A 15,184-nucleotide genomic window follows, 5' to 3' on the forward strand; every position below is an offset into this window, starting at 1 on the left:
TCTTCTTTTAATGAGTATTTCTGCTTCCCTGCTCCTTCAGGAATATGAAGACACTGCCCTTCTAGCTGTCTTGAAGTTGGGTGTGACTATATGACTTGCTTTGGCCAATAAAGTTGAGTGGAAGTGATATTTGTCCCTCTGAGGCAGAAGCATTTAAGAGCTCATTCACACTTTTTCATGCTTAGGGAAGGGGAGACTCTAAGCTTCATGGTGACATGACAGGATCTCAAAGTGGTGGAGCTCCATCTGCTTGGGTACCTGAATAACTTATAATGAGCAGAGGACCCCCACCCACTACTCTTGACATGTGGTGTAAGAGATAAACCTTTGTGGTTTTAAGCCATTGTGATTTTGACATTGTTACTACAGCATAACCTGGCCCAACCTGACTGATACAAGGATTTGTTTGCATGGTCATTGAACTCCAAGAATTAAAATGCAATTCCTAGACCTCTGATCATTCACTAAAAGTTGTAGTTCCTATCTGGAAGACAGTGAGAGTCAATTGTTGACTTTTAACCCCCAGCTTCCTCATCTATCACAACCTTCTAACTTGGAAGAAAATTATTTTCTGAAACCTTACACATGAGCTCTCCACTATTCTGGCAGTTAGATTGGGAGGAGAGGGAGGCCCAAATCTTTACTCCATTCCAAAGCCTAATCCCAGAACTATCTCCACCCACTAGTACTCATATAACCTTGTCATAGGGCGACTATTACCCCTCCCAAGGTGTCACAAACAGAAAGGAGTTGCCGCTGGCACCACTGCAATGTTAGGGCAAGGCAGCCAGGCTGCGCTCTTTCCTCACTGGTGTCTGGGCTTGGCTAAGTCCGGAGAAGCAGCATTCTCTAAGGGAAAGAAGCCTTCTCAAGTGGGAACAAAAATGAGTGTGAGGCGCACACCCATCCCGGGCACTATGTGAATTTGGGGTGAGTTCTTCTAGTACTCCAGCTCCGGTCAATTTCTAGTGGCTTTAGACGAGGGGCCAATAAGCTGCCCTGCTTGGTACTACTGGGCCTCTCAGTTTTGCTGGGTTTTTCTCAAGCCCACATGTGCTTGTCATCTTTGCACACTTGCAAAGGTCATAAACGGTGGGGGTGGAGCGCAACGAGAGCTTCCACAACCGGACCGGTGGCGGGATCAAAGGTCGGTGGGGCCGCCGAGAGGCTGAGCCTGCGCAGTCCTGCTCCCGCCTCGGAGAGAAGGGGTGGCGGCCACGCAGGCTCGTTCCACCGCGTGCTCGCAGAGGCGGGAAAGCCTTAGGCTGGGTTGCCGCATCCCTCCCTTTTCCTGCCTCGTCCATCTATCTGCCCAGAGAGCTGGTCCTCCTCAGGCGGCCAGGCTTCGGGGGAGGAGGACGCGAAGGGCCCTGGGATTCTGACTCATCATCTCCTACCCCTTTCTCGCGCGCGCTCCAAGTCTCAGGACTTTGGACCTGGGCACTGTGGGAGGGGGCGCGGCGACAGCATCTGGGGAACCCCAGCTTTGCTGAGGCCACCCCCCCGCCCCTGCCGGTTTCTGAAGCTACCTGAGAGAGGACTGTGGAACCAAAGTCAACTCTCAGTTGCCGCTGTTGGGGTAGCGGCACCTCCTTTCAGAATAACCCGCCTGGCTCCTCCCTGAACGCCGGGCCAGTGGTCGCGTCCGAGGAAACTGGGCTAGGCCCGGACTTCCAGCACCTCGCGTCACTCAGCGATGCACAGCGCCCTCATCGCGGAGAAAAGGCTCTTTATTTCCCAGCAGGCCACGGGGCAGCGGGGCATTCTGGGACTTGTAGTCTCTGCTGGAGTAAGGAACCAGTCAGAGGGAGAGAACTAAAGCATCCAAGACCTGATTTCGGAGAGTCGGCGGGCTTGTTCGGGAACCCGGGGCTTGGAGTGAATGGGATTATGAAAGGTGGAAAGAAGAGAAATAGTGAGATGAGGAAGATATGAAACGGTATGGGGAGGAGGTGGGCAAAAATGGAAGGGAGGAAGCTGAAAGTTGGCCTAAGGATGTCCTGCATCAGAGCAGCTTTTCAGGGCAGTGAGGTGAGAGAAGAATCTGGTCTAGGTACAGCTTCCCCTAGAAGAAAAAGGGTCCTAGTCTGAGTGGAAATTGAAGACATTCCACCGGCCTTCATGTAGGTCTCCATCTAGCTTCATGTAGGGGCTCAATCTAGCTTCTGAGTTTGGTGGGGTGGGGTGCAGGAGGGTCAGGAGAAGGCTCCCACAGGGTAGAAGAGCAGCACCTGTCTGCTTCCCTTGCCAGCTTATTCAGTTGTTCGGTTTGCTGTGCTAGCCACCTCGGGACCATTCTCCAAATCAGGAACTTCCTCCAACACAGAGAGACCCTGGAAACCAGACAGAGGTGTGAGGGGTGAGAAAGGAGGAATCCCAGACAGAAGCAACTTCCTCCTCCTCTCTCATTTTTTCTTGTATTCTCATAGCCTCTCCAATATTTAGGCAGCTTCTTAATGCTCTCCCACATTTCTAGGTCCAACCATTTAGATACCTAATTCCCTCTTACCCACCACTAGAGAAATATCCAAAGTCAGAAAACCAATCAGCTTGAGTCTAGGACCCCTTCCTTTCTTCTCTGCCCCATTGCTTTCCCTTAAGTGTCATTGGCCAGAATAGATATAGAAAAAAATGAGCTCCTCCATATATTCCTCCCTGCCCTCAGAACCTGCTGCAGCTCCTGGTAGTGTAGACTCTCTCTCCTGCAGCATCCTGGCTTCCTCTGGCTTAGCAGGAGTAGGGAATATGCTGAGACCAGCACTCCGCCTAGGGTGAAGGCCTCAGCACTGAGCTCCAGCACCAGCAAGCCGTTCAGCTGCAGATAGACAGGGCTGAGGATGCTATAGGCGACCCAGCATTTATTTGCCCCTGCCCTTATCCCTCTCCATCTCCTCTTCCCTCCTCATCTTCCCATCTTCTCCAACTTACCTGTACCACGGAGGAGGCAGCAGCTGTGTTAGGCCCCAAGGCTGTCTTCATCACTTCAACCACCACCACGATGAGGCCAAAGATCAGATTGATGGTGTTTAATATCATCATGGCCCGCACCTGCCAGCGAGCCAGTTCAGCCCTGCCTAGCCTAGGGGGACTCTTTGCAACCCCAAGCCCAACCTGCACCTACCCAAAAACAAAACTCAGTGTTTATTCTCATACTTCCTAACAGGGCCATCAGCCCTCCAAGTTTTTTGCTTGTTGTTCTCAGTCTTTTAGGACAGTCAGAGGCAGAGAGCTGACAGTATTAGTATTAGAGAGCCACTTTCTGGGCTGAGGTGTGTTTATGTGTGTGTGTGTTTTGGGAGGGTGGAAAAATAGTATTGCATTCTCTTTCCCTCTCACCTTCCAAAGGTGGGGTGCTCTGCGCAGTTCAAGGGTAACAATCCCAGTGAGGAAACCCTGAATAGTGAGAAAGCAAGTGTTGAGCTCTGGCCCTATTAGTGAAGGGCCCCCAGGATCTTCCTTCCACCCTCTGCTGTGTTGGGTCTTACCAATGCTCCAGGTCCAAGCGGCAGTGCTGTGGCCATGTGATAAGCAGAGTTCAGGCAGGCAACTGAGACAGCAAGGGGCACCACAGCTACTGCTAGCCATAGTTGGCTCACCTGGAGGCCAGATGCCGGGTGGTTGAAGGGGAACTGTCAGGGATTCCCTTCCCTCCTCCCAACCCCTACCTCTTCCAGAGATCAGCAATTGGCAGGAATACCTGGTGCTGGAAAGTAGTCAACCAAGGGCAGTGAAGGAAAAAGCTATAATTTAATTTGTTCTGCCTCATGTCATAGTTTAGTTACTTACCTATGTGCTTTTCCCACATGATGGAAGGTACTTGTAGATTAAGGGTTTTACCTTATTTATTCTATGCTTTTTCCACCCTTTACCCTCCTCCCTCTCAGAGTCTAGCAGTTTCAAACACATGGTAGGTGTTCACAAAACATGGATGGAATTGAATTGGGGTACAAGTGGATATGCTGAAGCTTGGGATGGGGCATCTTGGCCTCACCGCCAGCACCAAGAGCTGCCCACTCTGCCTGTGCCTTGCCCAGTGCTGTAGCTTTTCCAGACGAAGGTTGTGTCTCTCTTGCTCTTGCTGACTAGCTCTGTCCTCCATGGCTTCCTTGATCACTGAAACTCCACTGAAGCTTGGTGTTTCCCTGGGAAAAATACATTATGGCACCTATCAGGAGACAGGTCATGCAGGAACCTCAATTTCAGCTGCCCCTCTGCGTGCTTCTAATATCCACGAAGTTGAGGCTCAGGACCTCTCACCTACCTAGTCTGAAGCAGCTACTCCAAAGGGATGGGACCCAGATGGGCCTGGAGCTCCTGACGGGGCCTGGTAGCTCAGAGCAGACAACACACTTGTCCTGGCAGAGACAGGCTGTCAGAGTTGGGGTGTGGTGGGGCAAAGGTCCCTAAGAGGACCTAAGAATCCAGGGAGTGGCCGTAGGTAGATACCAATCTCTGTTCATGCCACAAAATATCCAGCTCTGCTGCTCTCTGTTCCTGTTTCCTGTTGCCCCCATCTCTGCCCATCCTGGGTTCCTCTTCCGATCACTCATCCATGGAGACTGGGTACCTCCCTGGGCCCCAATTCCCCCTCCCCCATTTATATCTAATCTTTCTCTTTTTTTTTTTTTTGGCTTCCTCCTCAAATTACTTGCTGTTCCCTAGGGAAATCCCACATTATTGTCTGGATTGTTCCCATGTCATTACCACTTGCAGCTTTGTCCCAAGACCAGTCAAGGTTTAATTCCTCTGGCTTTCTGTCTGTTACTTTCTGAATGGTTTCTCCTCTCTCCTTCCTTTTTTGAAGGATTTACTCTGGATGGGACACTGACAAAGTAGATGGGGAGCCCTATTTATAGTGGGGATTGTTTTTGGCTCAGTGATAACCTATAGCTAGACATGTATAGAAAATAGTCCCTAAATGGTCAGTCTTGGGAAGAACACTATTGCAACAATTAATATTTTTGAGGATACAAGCTGCCTTGTAGCCAGGCTGACCTGGAGTAAAATCTCAGCTCTGCCACTTTCCTAGCTGTGTGACCTTGAATACATTATTCTACCTATTTGAACCACTGTTTGTTCAAACTGAGCGATAAAACGGGGGCTAATAATATGACTGTGAAAGGGTTGTTGACTCATGGTGGGTGCTTAGTAACCATTAGTGGTGCCGATGAGGTCATACTGTTGTGCTTGATGCCCATATACTTATTCAGAATCTAAGCTGGGGATATTTATTTCTACAGTAAGAAGCAGAACCAGCTGGGCCCAAATATATACTCTGGAGATCAAAAATAGTAAAGGTCCATCTTGATGCAGAGCCTGAGGTTTGGAGGCATCTGTGTTCAAATCCCAGGTCTACCTGGTTGACCTTGTGCAAGTTACTTAATCTCTCTGTTTCCTTACCTGTAAAAGGAAGTTAATACTACCACAGGATTCCCTTGAGTATTAGAAGAGAAAATGCATATAAATTAGCTCAGCCCAACACCTTCCACATAAGTGCTCAATAAATGTTAGTGGCTATTATCATTATTATTATTGATGATGAAAGAAGACCCCTGGGAGTAAGTACCAGGAGACCAGGTCCTGGGAGGAAAGTGGCCTTTGTAAATCACTTATGCCCTGCTCAGTACTGGGCCAACACTCGCTGGAGCATTGTGTCCACTCTTCTTTCCTGGGGAGTGGAAATCACACTTAAAAGGGATGAGGACTGTTGTGCATCTACTCCCTCCTCTATCCCCATGTGTATTAACTTTATTTGGTGGTGATGGATGGCCTGACAGAATGTGAGATGTTGGGCTTGCACTGAGGATCCCGGAGCTGGCAGGGCAGTGGAAAAAGACCCTTTAGCCATGTTTTCCTTACCTATAAATGCAGAACAATATTTCAGATTGTTATTGTAAGGATTATACACTATTAAATATGTGAACAGGCATTCAGTAATTATTGATTGAGTATACTAAACAATTTGTGACCCCTGTCTAGATTATAATCTCCTGGAGGGAGGGTACAACCCTCCCCTCATCCGTTCATCCCCCACAGCGCTGAACATAGGGCTTGGTACTTAGTAAGCACTCAGTAAATATTTGTTGTATTGGAGAGCCATTAAAGTGACTTAAGGAATGGAAAATAGAATTCGAGAGGAAGGCGCTGGAATTGTTTATCAAGAACAGAAAGGACCGAGGAGTAACTTTAATAATGTTTCTTATACGGCAGACATTAACTATCTCTATAATCGCCCCTCCTCCTCCCCCCAAACAGAGACAAATTGTAGGGAGAGGCTTTGAGATAAAACCCCAGGAAGAACTTCCCGAGTCTGTGCATGTTGGGGCAGAAAAAGCGGCAGAGCCAACTCCTTCCCTGGTATGTCCGGGTTTAGGGTGGGAGGGGCAGCGCTGCTTGGAGGCTGGGGGAAGGACGAGATGACCTTTCAAAATCTCTTCCAGTCTTCAGTAGAAATCGTCTGTGCGCCCCACCCCCTCCCTCCCTCCCTCCGACAGCGCCCCCCGTCTCCAAACTGCCCGCACCCCGCCCCTGGCGGCCGCCTCTCGCGGCTCCCGGGGTTCCCAGCTCCCAGTCTCCGGAGCCAGAGCCCCGCTCCCGCGCGGCTCCCAGCGCCGCCGCGCCGCCCCCCGCATGCTAATGGCCGGGCCGCCTCCCGCCGCACACAATGCGGGCCAGGGCCGGGGGCGGGGGACCGGGGAGGGGGCGGGGGGCGGGGGCCGGGCCGGGGGCGGGGGGGCCGGGGCCCGGCGCATCTCCCCCGGCCCCACGTAACGCTGACGCCCGCGCCGCCGGCCCGCCGCCCGCCGCCGCCGCCGCCGCCGCCCGCTCCGCCGCCACCCGCCCGGGGCTCGTGAGTAGCCGCTCCCCCCACTCCCGGCCCCCCCTCCGCCATCCGGCCCCCGCCCCCGGCCCCCTCCCCCCTCCCGGAGGGGGGGCCCGCTCCGCGCGCCGGGCTCGGAGCAGGTGCAGGGGGCGGGGGCGGGGGAGGGGCGCCGGCTTGGCCCCAAGCAAACTTCGCCCAGAGCTCCTGGGGGGGCTTTGGACTCCGAAGCCTGGAGTGCTAGGGGGGTCTCGAGGGAGGGGGCAGATGGGGGAGCCCGGAAAGGGGGCAGCAAAGGGGAAAGGCCAGCGGGGGTTGGGGGGACGGGGACGGGCGTCTTTGTAGGGGCCCGAAGGCAGGGCGCGAGGGGCCTGGGGGTGCAGGGCTGCGGAGCCCGGAGCCAGAGTGGATGACGGCCCCCCCGGCCCAGGTAGGGCCGATGGAGGAGGGGGAAGGGACCCAAACTCTCTGGGAGCAGGGGTGGGGGAGGGGAGAGGATGGGGGGGTGCTTCCCTCTCTGCGTCCCAAACAAAGTGTCACAAAGAGCTCGGCCGGCGGCAGCAGCAGAGGCGGCTGCAACTCAGCTTTTGTTCTCCCGGCCTGGGTAGCTGAGCCCTGGCCTTCCAATCTTCCAACCCTGCCCCCCATCATTCTTTTGGCTTATCTTCCCGGGGAGGGGTCTGGGTGCTGCTAGAAGAACCTCTTGTGCAGGATCACAGGTCCTGCCCTACTTGTCAACCTACTTGTGGGAGGTGGATTTTCCCAGAGGCTCTCCTGCCCACCCCCCACCCCCTAATCCCAGGACTGAGGCCCATATGGGTGCTAAGACTCTGACCTTTCTAGGATCAATTCCAGTTAAGGGGACTTAGGGCCGGCTATATGCCCCCTCCCCCAAATCCAGAACTTTCAGAAGAGGGGTCAAGTTGGGACATGCCTCTGGAGTAAGATTCACCATGGTGGGGTGGCAGTAAGTGAGCAGGTGTACCTTCCTCTTGCTTACTGCTGTATATTTGGAGTCCATGACTAAATTCCACGCCCCCAACACAGGACAGTGAGGATGGAGGGACAGAGGCTTTACCAAGAACTCAATGTAAAAGGTGGGCAAGCTGTGGTCTGGGATCAGTTTGGAGGAGCTACTTGAGCAGTGAGGTTCAGAGGGCCATGGAGAGGAGATCATAAAAATGAACTACCGGGATGTCTGTGATAAAGGTGGTCTTGACTCTAGACCATCTAAGAAGCTTCTTTAACCTCATATAGTGCAGTGTTAATCATAATTGTTAAAGGACTTGTGGAGGTGTAACAGGAAAAAATGAGTATTAGAAATGATCAGCGACAGATGTCTAGTCACAGCGATACCTCAGAAGTCCTGAACCCTTCCTTGCCCCTTACACTTTGACTCTAAAAACTTTTGAACCACAAGGCTTGAGGGACAGACAATTCATGGTCCTTTAGTCAGCAGATGTTTCTATGTACCTGTCCCTGTTGTTTCTAAGAGTCTTCTCACCAAGCCTTCCATTCTTTCTTAGTGCGGTTTGGTGGTCCACACCCTCTTCCCCACCAGTTCTCTTAGCACATGAAAGTAATTAGCCTGTTGCTTTGGGAAGATTTCTAATCCCTATCCCTGGCCTTGCATCCCTATAGAACCCAAATAAGGGCAAGATAACCCCTGAGTCCCAGTGGGGGAGGAAAGTAGGTCAGTGCTACTGTCTGGCCAAGTCTCGTGGATGGTGTTTAGGGCCTGACTATAGAAAACTCTGTTGATTATTGTCTACAAGCAATACATGCATGACCCAGGTTCTAAGAATCTTGGGCCCTGTCAGTGCTTTCTCCTATTGAGAAAAGCTCATGGGATTAGGTGCCTGGGACCTGGTTTGGTGTGGAGGTGATTCAGAAGATCTTGATTGTGCTTAGAGGGTCTTTCAGCGGGCTTTATTGACTTGTGGCCACCCTTTGGGGAAAGTTTCTCTGCTTGGGAATATAGCTTCAATGTGAGTCTTCTTGTATATCACTGTATTTCTGTCTGGAAACTGCTATGTGCAAAGCAGGTTTTTGGGGGGTGGAGGGAAGAAGCTTTGCCCTGTTCTTACTCTACTTGCCTGGGATATGAGGTCAACTTCCCCTGAAGTATTTTATTTACTATCCTACAGGCAGTTTCAGGGGCCCTATAATCTTTTCAGAATCAGAGTATGTGCCCGTAGGTTAGTCAGCTATGACCATGCAGTATTCCCAGCCTTCCCCCTCCTCCCCCACCATCTGCTTCTTCTGAATATACCAGATTGGCTGTACACCAGGATGTTCTGGGAATCCCCAGGAGAGCAACAGAATGTGATGGACCCAAATCTGATGCCTCACTCACTCATTCCAGGATGTACAAACTGTAACTGTCAGGACACTCCTTATAGCTAATTAAAATTCTTCTAGTTACATCTATTTTCTGTTACATCCATCTATTTTCAGTGTCATCCAAAAGGCTAAAATAAACCCCCTGGTACCACGGTCCCCCCTCCCTCCATGGCTTCCAGAGAGGAATTTAAAAAAATCCTCTAGCTTTTCTCAAAGCCTTAACTGGGGTGCTAAAATGTCAAATGTGGCCCCTCTAGCACTTCATAGCTCTATCTATGGTACTGAGGTGGCCACAGTGGCTCCTCTGGTAGCCCACTGCACTCTCCATGGTACTGAAGGGATGACCATTTGTTTTAACTTCTCTCTGGGGTCCAGAAGAGTCCTGTGACTCAGAACTACAAAACTTTTGAGCTGGAGGGGATGATCAATATAAATCAGTGCAACCTCCCTTATTTTACAGATGAGTAAATTGGGATGTTAAGTGACTTACTGAAGGTAGCAGGGTTATTAATGGTCAGATTGGGCCCACAGTAGCTTTGTACCCCTCAGTCCTATTCTACACCTTTCATGATACTACTTAGTGAGCCTGGCTAGGCTCTTGGTCCCAGGAAAGGGATTTATTTGGAGAATCCAGAAGATGAGGGTGGATGCCCTAATTTGGAGCTACAGAAATACAAAAAAGTGTGATGGAGATTGTTTAGTGACCCTTGGACAAGGACACTTTCTTAATTAACCTCCTGTTAATAAATTTCCCGTAACCCAGATTCCACATGTAACAGGTACTTGCCTGTTCATAGAGTCTTGTTACATCTAGTAAATATAAAAAATTAAAGAAACTCGGACCTTCAAAGCCTCATTTCTTTGCTGATAAGCAGGGGTGACTTCTGGCCCAGTTCTCTTCCATTAAAGATCCTTAAGCAAAATAATGCTTGAGTTCTTTTCTTTTTTAGTAACCCTTTTCATGCCTATTGTAAGGAAATTCTTTATATCTCAAATATTACTTCTATATCAGGCAAAAAAAAAAAAAAAAAAAAAATGATTAAGCCCACATTTATCTAGCCTTGACCAGATAAAATTCTGTATATAAGCAGGAAGGTAAACTGACTGACTTCTGGTCATCTTCCCAGGCCTATTTCCATGAATCTTAATTCTGGGATTGCTTCTAAGTCCTAATGCTAACCTCCTCTGCAGCTTAGAATCAGGAGCACCCCCCCCCATCCTCTTCCTCTCAATGCTCTTCTCCTTCCTCAGAACTGGAGCTCTGCACATCCCAGGCCCAGGGAATTTTAGCCTGGAGAATTTTAACCCTTTCCTGCTCAGAGCATGTGCTGAGCCCCTATCTGTGCAGATGGCCCAGCCCCGCCCCCCGTCCCTCACTCCAGCCTCTTGAGCTCAGAGCCAGTGTAATCCTCCTCTTGTGTGAGGGAGCCTCTCCCCTGCAGAGAGGAGGAAAGCCTGCTTCGGAGCAGCCCTGGACAAAGGGGCTGAGATGCCCCATCAAACTGCAGGCTCCAAGGTTTGAAACAAGGGGATGAATCCTATCTGGTATTTGCAGTTTTTAACCCCTTCCCCAGGCCTGCAGCACCCCTTAACTTCCACTCCTCCCCCAACTCTCTCTTCATTCCCTCTCCTTCTGGCTCTCTCCCCCTTCGTGCCCCTCCCCCTCTGTCTGTCTCCAGACTGCTGCTGCCGGGAGGTGTTTCTCTCCCATGCATGAATGAGTCTCTGTAATGAATGGAAATGAATGGATCAGGAATCCAGGCGGAGGGAGGGAGAATGAGGGGGAAAGACAGAAAGACAGGGTAAGAGCAAAAGAAAGACTGTGGAGTCTGGAAGGATGTTTGGCTGGCTGATCAGTTAGGTATCTGAGAGCAACTGGTCCCACTTGGATAACTGTGGAGCATGGCAAACCCACCCCATTTGCTCAAGTTGCACAGCCCAATCTAAATGAGAGAGGGCTATACTGTGATGGCCTCCCCCACCACCAGGGGGTGGTGGTGATGGTGGTAGTTGTAGTTGTTCTGGACCAGGCATTTAAAATGTATTTGGGGGGAATAAATCTTATGTTATCAGGGTGCCTTGGGGGTTGGCAAATCAAGGAGTACAAGTTCTGAAGACAGCAGCCCCCTCCTGCCTCAGGATGCAAGGAGGGGTGGAGAGGATAGGTTTCAGGAATATAGGGTGCTAGGAGTTTTGGGTTGGGAGTGACTCTTTCCACTGCTGGAAATCAGGACTTATCTTTTCCTCCAAATCTATCTCTCTTGCTTTAGCTCTTCAGCACCTGTTGCCTTCACTAGCAGCTTTTCCTCCTCTTCCCTGCACTCCCCAGAACCAAAGAATGTGAAAGGGGTCCATGGAGGTGAGTGAAGTTTGGCCTGAATCCGCAAGTACCCACAATGACACCCCCTCCCCTCCCTACCTCTCTTTTCTTCTGACCTGCCATTATTATAAGTTATCTCCGTGGCCCCAATAGCTCAATTCCCATTCATCCTCCAATTTCCCTGAGGTGAGTGGGAAGGGTACCCTGTGTATCTGGTGTAGGTCCCAACCCACCCTCCCTTGAGTTCTTAAGTCTCTACATACCCTTCTTACCCCACACAGCTCTCCTTTCTCCACCCTTTGCTCTATATACATCTTTCTCCACAGGGCTCACGTTCCCGCGCCCTGGGCGGCCACTTAGCGCCGTCACCGCCGGCCTTCGACGGCGAACTGGATCTGCAGCGCTACTCCAACGGGCCAGGCCTTAACGCAGGTTCTCCAGGAATGGGAGCGGTGGGCTGGTCTGAGAGTCGTGCTGGCGAAAGGCGCTTCCCTTGCCCTGTATGCGGGAAGCGCTTCCGCTTCAACTCTATCCTGGCTTTGCACCTGCGGGCGCACCCAGGCGCCCAGGCCTTCCAGTGCCCGCACTGCGGCCACCGTGCAGCGCAGCGGGCCCTGCTGCGCTCGCACCTGCGCACGCACCAGCCCGAGCGCCCGCGCAGCCCTGCTGCTCGTCTGTTGCTGGAGTTGGAGGAGCGCGCGCTACTGCGCGAAGCCCGGTTAGGAAGAGCCCGAAGCTCAGGGGGCCTGCAGGCCACCCCTGCCACTGAGGGCCTGGCGCGTCCCCAGGCTCCGTCGACATCCGCCTTCCGTTGCCCCTTCTGCAAAGGCAAGTTTCGCACCGCCGCGGAACGCGAACGTCACCTGCACATCCTGCACAGGCCCTGGAAGTGCGGTCTATGCAGTTTCGGCTCCAGCCAGGAGGAGGAGCTGCTGCACCACAGCCTGACGGCCCACGGAGCTCCGGAGCGCCCTCTGGCGGCCACCTCGGCTGCCCCCCAGTCCCAGCCTCCACCCCAACCTGAACCCAGATCAGCCCCTGAGCCAGAACCCGAGCCGGAGCCGGAGCCAGAGCCGGAGCCGGAGCTGGAGCCTGAACGTGAGGCAACCCCTGCCCCAGCTCCTGCTGCTCCTGAGGAGCCCCCTGCGCCTCCAGAGTTCCGTTGTCAAGTGTGTGGCCAGAGCTTCACGCAGTCCTGGTTTCTGAAGGGCCACATGCGCAAGCACAAGGCCTCCTTTGATCATGCGTGTCCCGTGTGTGGCCGTTGCTTCAAGGAGCCCTGGTTCCTTAAGAATCACATGAAGGTGCACGCCAGCAAGCTGGGCCCACTGCGTGCCCCCGGGCCTGGTTCTGGGCCTTCCCGGGCCCCTCAACCTTCTGACCTGGGCCTGCTGGCCTATGAGCCCTTGGGCCCTACACTCCTCTTGGCCCCAGCGCCGACCCCCGCAGAGCGCCGTGAGCCTGCAAGCCTCCTGGGCTACCTGAGCCTGCGAGCTGGTGAAGCTCGGCCCAATGGTGAGGGCGCGGAGTCTGGGGCTGGCCGAAGCTTTGGAGGCTTCCGCCCCTTGCCCTCTGCCCTCCCAGCCCGGGCTCGCCGGCATCGTGCTGAGGAGCCTGAGGAAGAAGAGGAGGTGGTGGAGGCTGAGGAGGAGACCTGGGCCCGAAACAGGGCACTAGGCCCTCTGGCTTCGCTGCACCCTCGCCCAGGGGAGGGGCCGGTACACTCTGCACCTGCTTCAGGGGCCCAGGCAAGGCCCACCACCACGCAGGGTATGTAAGAGGTCTCAGGTTTTCTGCATCCTGCTCCTGCTCTCTCCTTCCTTTTAAAAAGGATCTCGGAGTGTACCAACTCAACTCAGCAAATCCAACCCCTCATTTGCCCAAGCATACTGTTTCCTCCTGGACCCTGAGGGCAAGTTGGGTGGGTGTGGGGTGCTTGGCTCTGATAGGGTTAGGGCACTGGGCCCATCTGATTTCCCTTAACCTGTGTATTGCAGAGGAGAATGGGCTGTTAGCTGGAGGGACCCGGTCTGAAGGGAGCCGGGGGGCCACCGGCAAAGATTGTCCCTTCTGCGGAAAATCTTTCCGTTCAGCGCATCACCTCAAAGTGCACCTGCGAGTGCACACAGGTGAGGGGGCAGCCTCCTGGGTGGGGAGGGTACTGGAGGGCAGGAAGAGAGGTGAGAGAGAGGGCTGCAGTTGACTTTTGGCAGCTCTTAGACTGGCCAGATGAGGGTGTTGGGAAATTCTCCTAAATCTGAGGGGGTGGGAGAGGGAGTATTTTTTTCTGGTCCAGAGGAGGTCTGTATGTTGAGCAAAATGTGGATGGGGGGAGGCAGTGATCCTGACTCTGACCCTGTTGCACCCCCTTCTTCCCAGGAGAGCGCCCCTACAAGTGTCCACACTGCGACTATGCTGGCACCCAGTCTGGCTCGCTCAAGTATCACCTGCAGCGCCACCATCGGGAGCAGAGGAGCGGGGCAGGCCCAGGGCCACCACCAGAGCCGCCCCCTTCGCAGCGGGGTTCTGCCCAGACATCTGGAGCTAAGGCCGCTCAGCAGCCTGCTACTTGGGTGGAGGGCACCTCGAACCCCCGGCCTTCCAGTGGCACTGTGCCGGGGTCCCGTAGGAAGCCCTCCAGTCCTGGGAGGACCCTGCGCAATGGGCGAGGCGGTGAGGCTGAACCCCTGGACCTGTCCTTGCGGGCAGGCCCAGGGGGCGAGGCCGGGCCAGGGGGTGCCCTCCACCGCTGCCTCTTTTGCCCCTTTGCCACTGGAGCCCCGGAGCTCATGGCCTTGCACCTGCAAGTGCACCACAGTCGCCGGGCTCGGGGCCGCCGGCCACCCCAGGCTGATGTGTCCCTTCCCTATGTCCGGGCACCATCAGGAGAGACCCCTCCCAGTCCTCCTCTGCAGGAAGGAGAGGAGGGCCCCAGGCTGTCGAGATCTGGAGAGGTGGGGCTTGGGGGGCAAGAACGGTAGGGAGCCCTCTTAGGGGCCATTAGTTTAGTGAGCTTACCCCGCTGAGCCGGGGGAGCTAGAGGTAGTTGGGTAGAGCAGCCAGCAGGGGGCAGCGTGGGACCCATATCCCAGCCCCAGGTGGACCAGAGGTAAAGGGTATGGAGGGCATAGAGGGGTGGGTGGGCAGTATGCACCCAGCCCAGGGGAGTCACAGTGCCTTAGAAGTGGCAGGGGTGAGGATCAAAGAATGGGGTCCCAGGGCTGGCAGAGAGAGTTGTGCCCCTGTTGAGGAGATGCTCTGCCAGTCCTTGCTGGTCCATAGGCATGAGAGTTTATTTTTGTACAATGGGTGGGGGTGGGGGGCACTGTACCCTTCTCAGCCCCTTTAGGGGCCCTGTAGACGTTGCTATTTTTGGTACGATTCCTGTCATCCCTGTCGCAGAGTTGTGTCCCCAATAAACAGGTGTCTTGAGGCACAGGATACTGTGTCTGTCTGCCTATGTCCTGTCCTCCTAGGGCCATTTTGTCCAGGAAAGAGGCACCTCTTTAGGCACCACCCAAAGACCTTGGGTTTTCCCCCAGGCTTTGGCTTCAGTAGCTCTGGGGTGGGGCCCAGGAACTGGCATTTAGCAAGTGGCTTAGGGGAGTCTCAAGCATTGTGGTCTGAGGACCTCTCATTTTGAAATCTGCTGGCCTGTGCTGAATCCCACCTTGACTGTGACTAGCTTTGCCTCTAGAAGG

General features: G+C 53.5%; 2 protein-coding genes across 5 annotated transcripts; one reads left to right on the forward strand and one right to left on the reverse strand.

The window, feature by feature from the left end:
• The first annotated feature begins 818 nt into the window (after positions 1-818).
• Positions 819-14,898, forward strand: ZNF219 (zinc finger protein 219). Of its 4 annotated transcripts, none has more exons than XM_036245162.1 (5): positions 819-930; positions 11,434-11,522; positions 11,810-13,253; positions 13,481-13,612; positions 13,863-14,898. In XM_036245162.1, the coding sequence occupies exons 2-5, from the start codon at positions 11,517-11,519 to the stop codon at positions 14,462-14,464; spliced, it is 2,184 nt and encodes a 727-aa protein (XP_036101055.1). In that variant the 5' UTR covers positions 819-930; positions 11,434-11,516; the 3' UTR covers positions 14,465-14,898. The 4 variants fall into 4 exon arrangements, with proteins under 4 accessions (XP_036101055.1, XP_036101047.1, XP_036101038.1 ...); XM_036245154.1 differs by lacking the exon at positions 819-930 and adding an exon at positions 6,822-6,850; XM_036245145.1 differs by lacking the exon at positions 819-930 and adding an exon at positions 10,601-10,708.
• Positions 2,253-4,099, reverse strand: TMEM253 (transmembrane protein 253). Its single transcript, XM_036281616.1, has 6 exons — positions 3,992-4,099; positions 3,486-3,596; positions 3,337-3,393; positions 2,929-3,048; positions 2,669-2,815; positions 2,253-2,333 (listed from the first exon to the last, which is right to left on the reverse strand). The coding sequence occupies exons 1-6, from the start codon at positions 4,097-4,099 to the stop codon at positions 2,253-2,255; spliced, it is 624 nt and encodes a 207-aa protein (XP_036137509.1).
• Positions 14,899-15,184: the final 286 nt, after the last annotated feature.

Source organism: Molossus molossus, unplaced genomic scaffold, assembly GCF_014108415.1.
Source record: "Molossus molossus isolate mMolMol1 unplaced genomic scaffold, mMolMol1.p scaffold_m16_p_1, whole genome shotgun sequence".
NCBI lineage: Eukaryota > Metazoa > Chordata > Mammalia > Chiroptera > Molossidae > Molossus > Molossus molossus.

Bases quoted from the DNA above. Each gene is read 5' to 3' on its own strand.
- ZNF219 (XM_036245162.1), top strand. The intron at 13,254-13,480 runs GTATGTAAGAGG...TGTGTATTGCAG, and splicing joins AAGGCCCACCACCACGCAGG to AGGAGAATGGGCTGTTAGCT. The intron at 13,613-13,862 runs GTGAGGGGGCAG...CCTTCTTCCCAG, and splicing joins GCACCTGCGAGTGCACACAG to GAGAGCGCCCCTACAAGTGT.
- TMEM253 (XM_036281616.1), bottom strand. From the start codon at position 4,099: ATGGAGGACAGAGCTAGTCAGCAAGAGCAAGAGAGACACAACCTTCGT. The intron at 3,394-3,485 runs GTAAGACCCAAC...CTCACTATTCAG, and splicing joins CGCTTGGACCTGGAGCATTG to GGTTTCCTCACTGGGATTGT. The intron at 2,816-2,928 runs GTAAGTTGGAGA...GTCTATCTGCAG, and splicing joins CTGCCTCCTCCGTGGTACAG to CTGAACGGCTTGCTGGTGCT.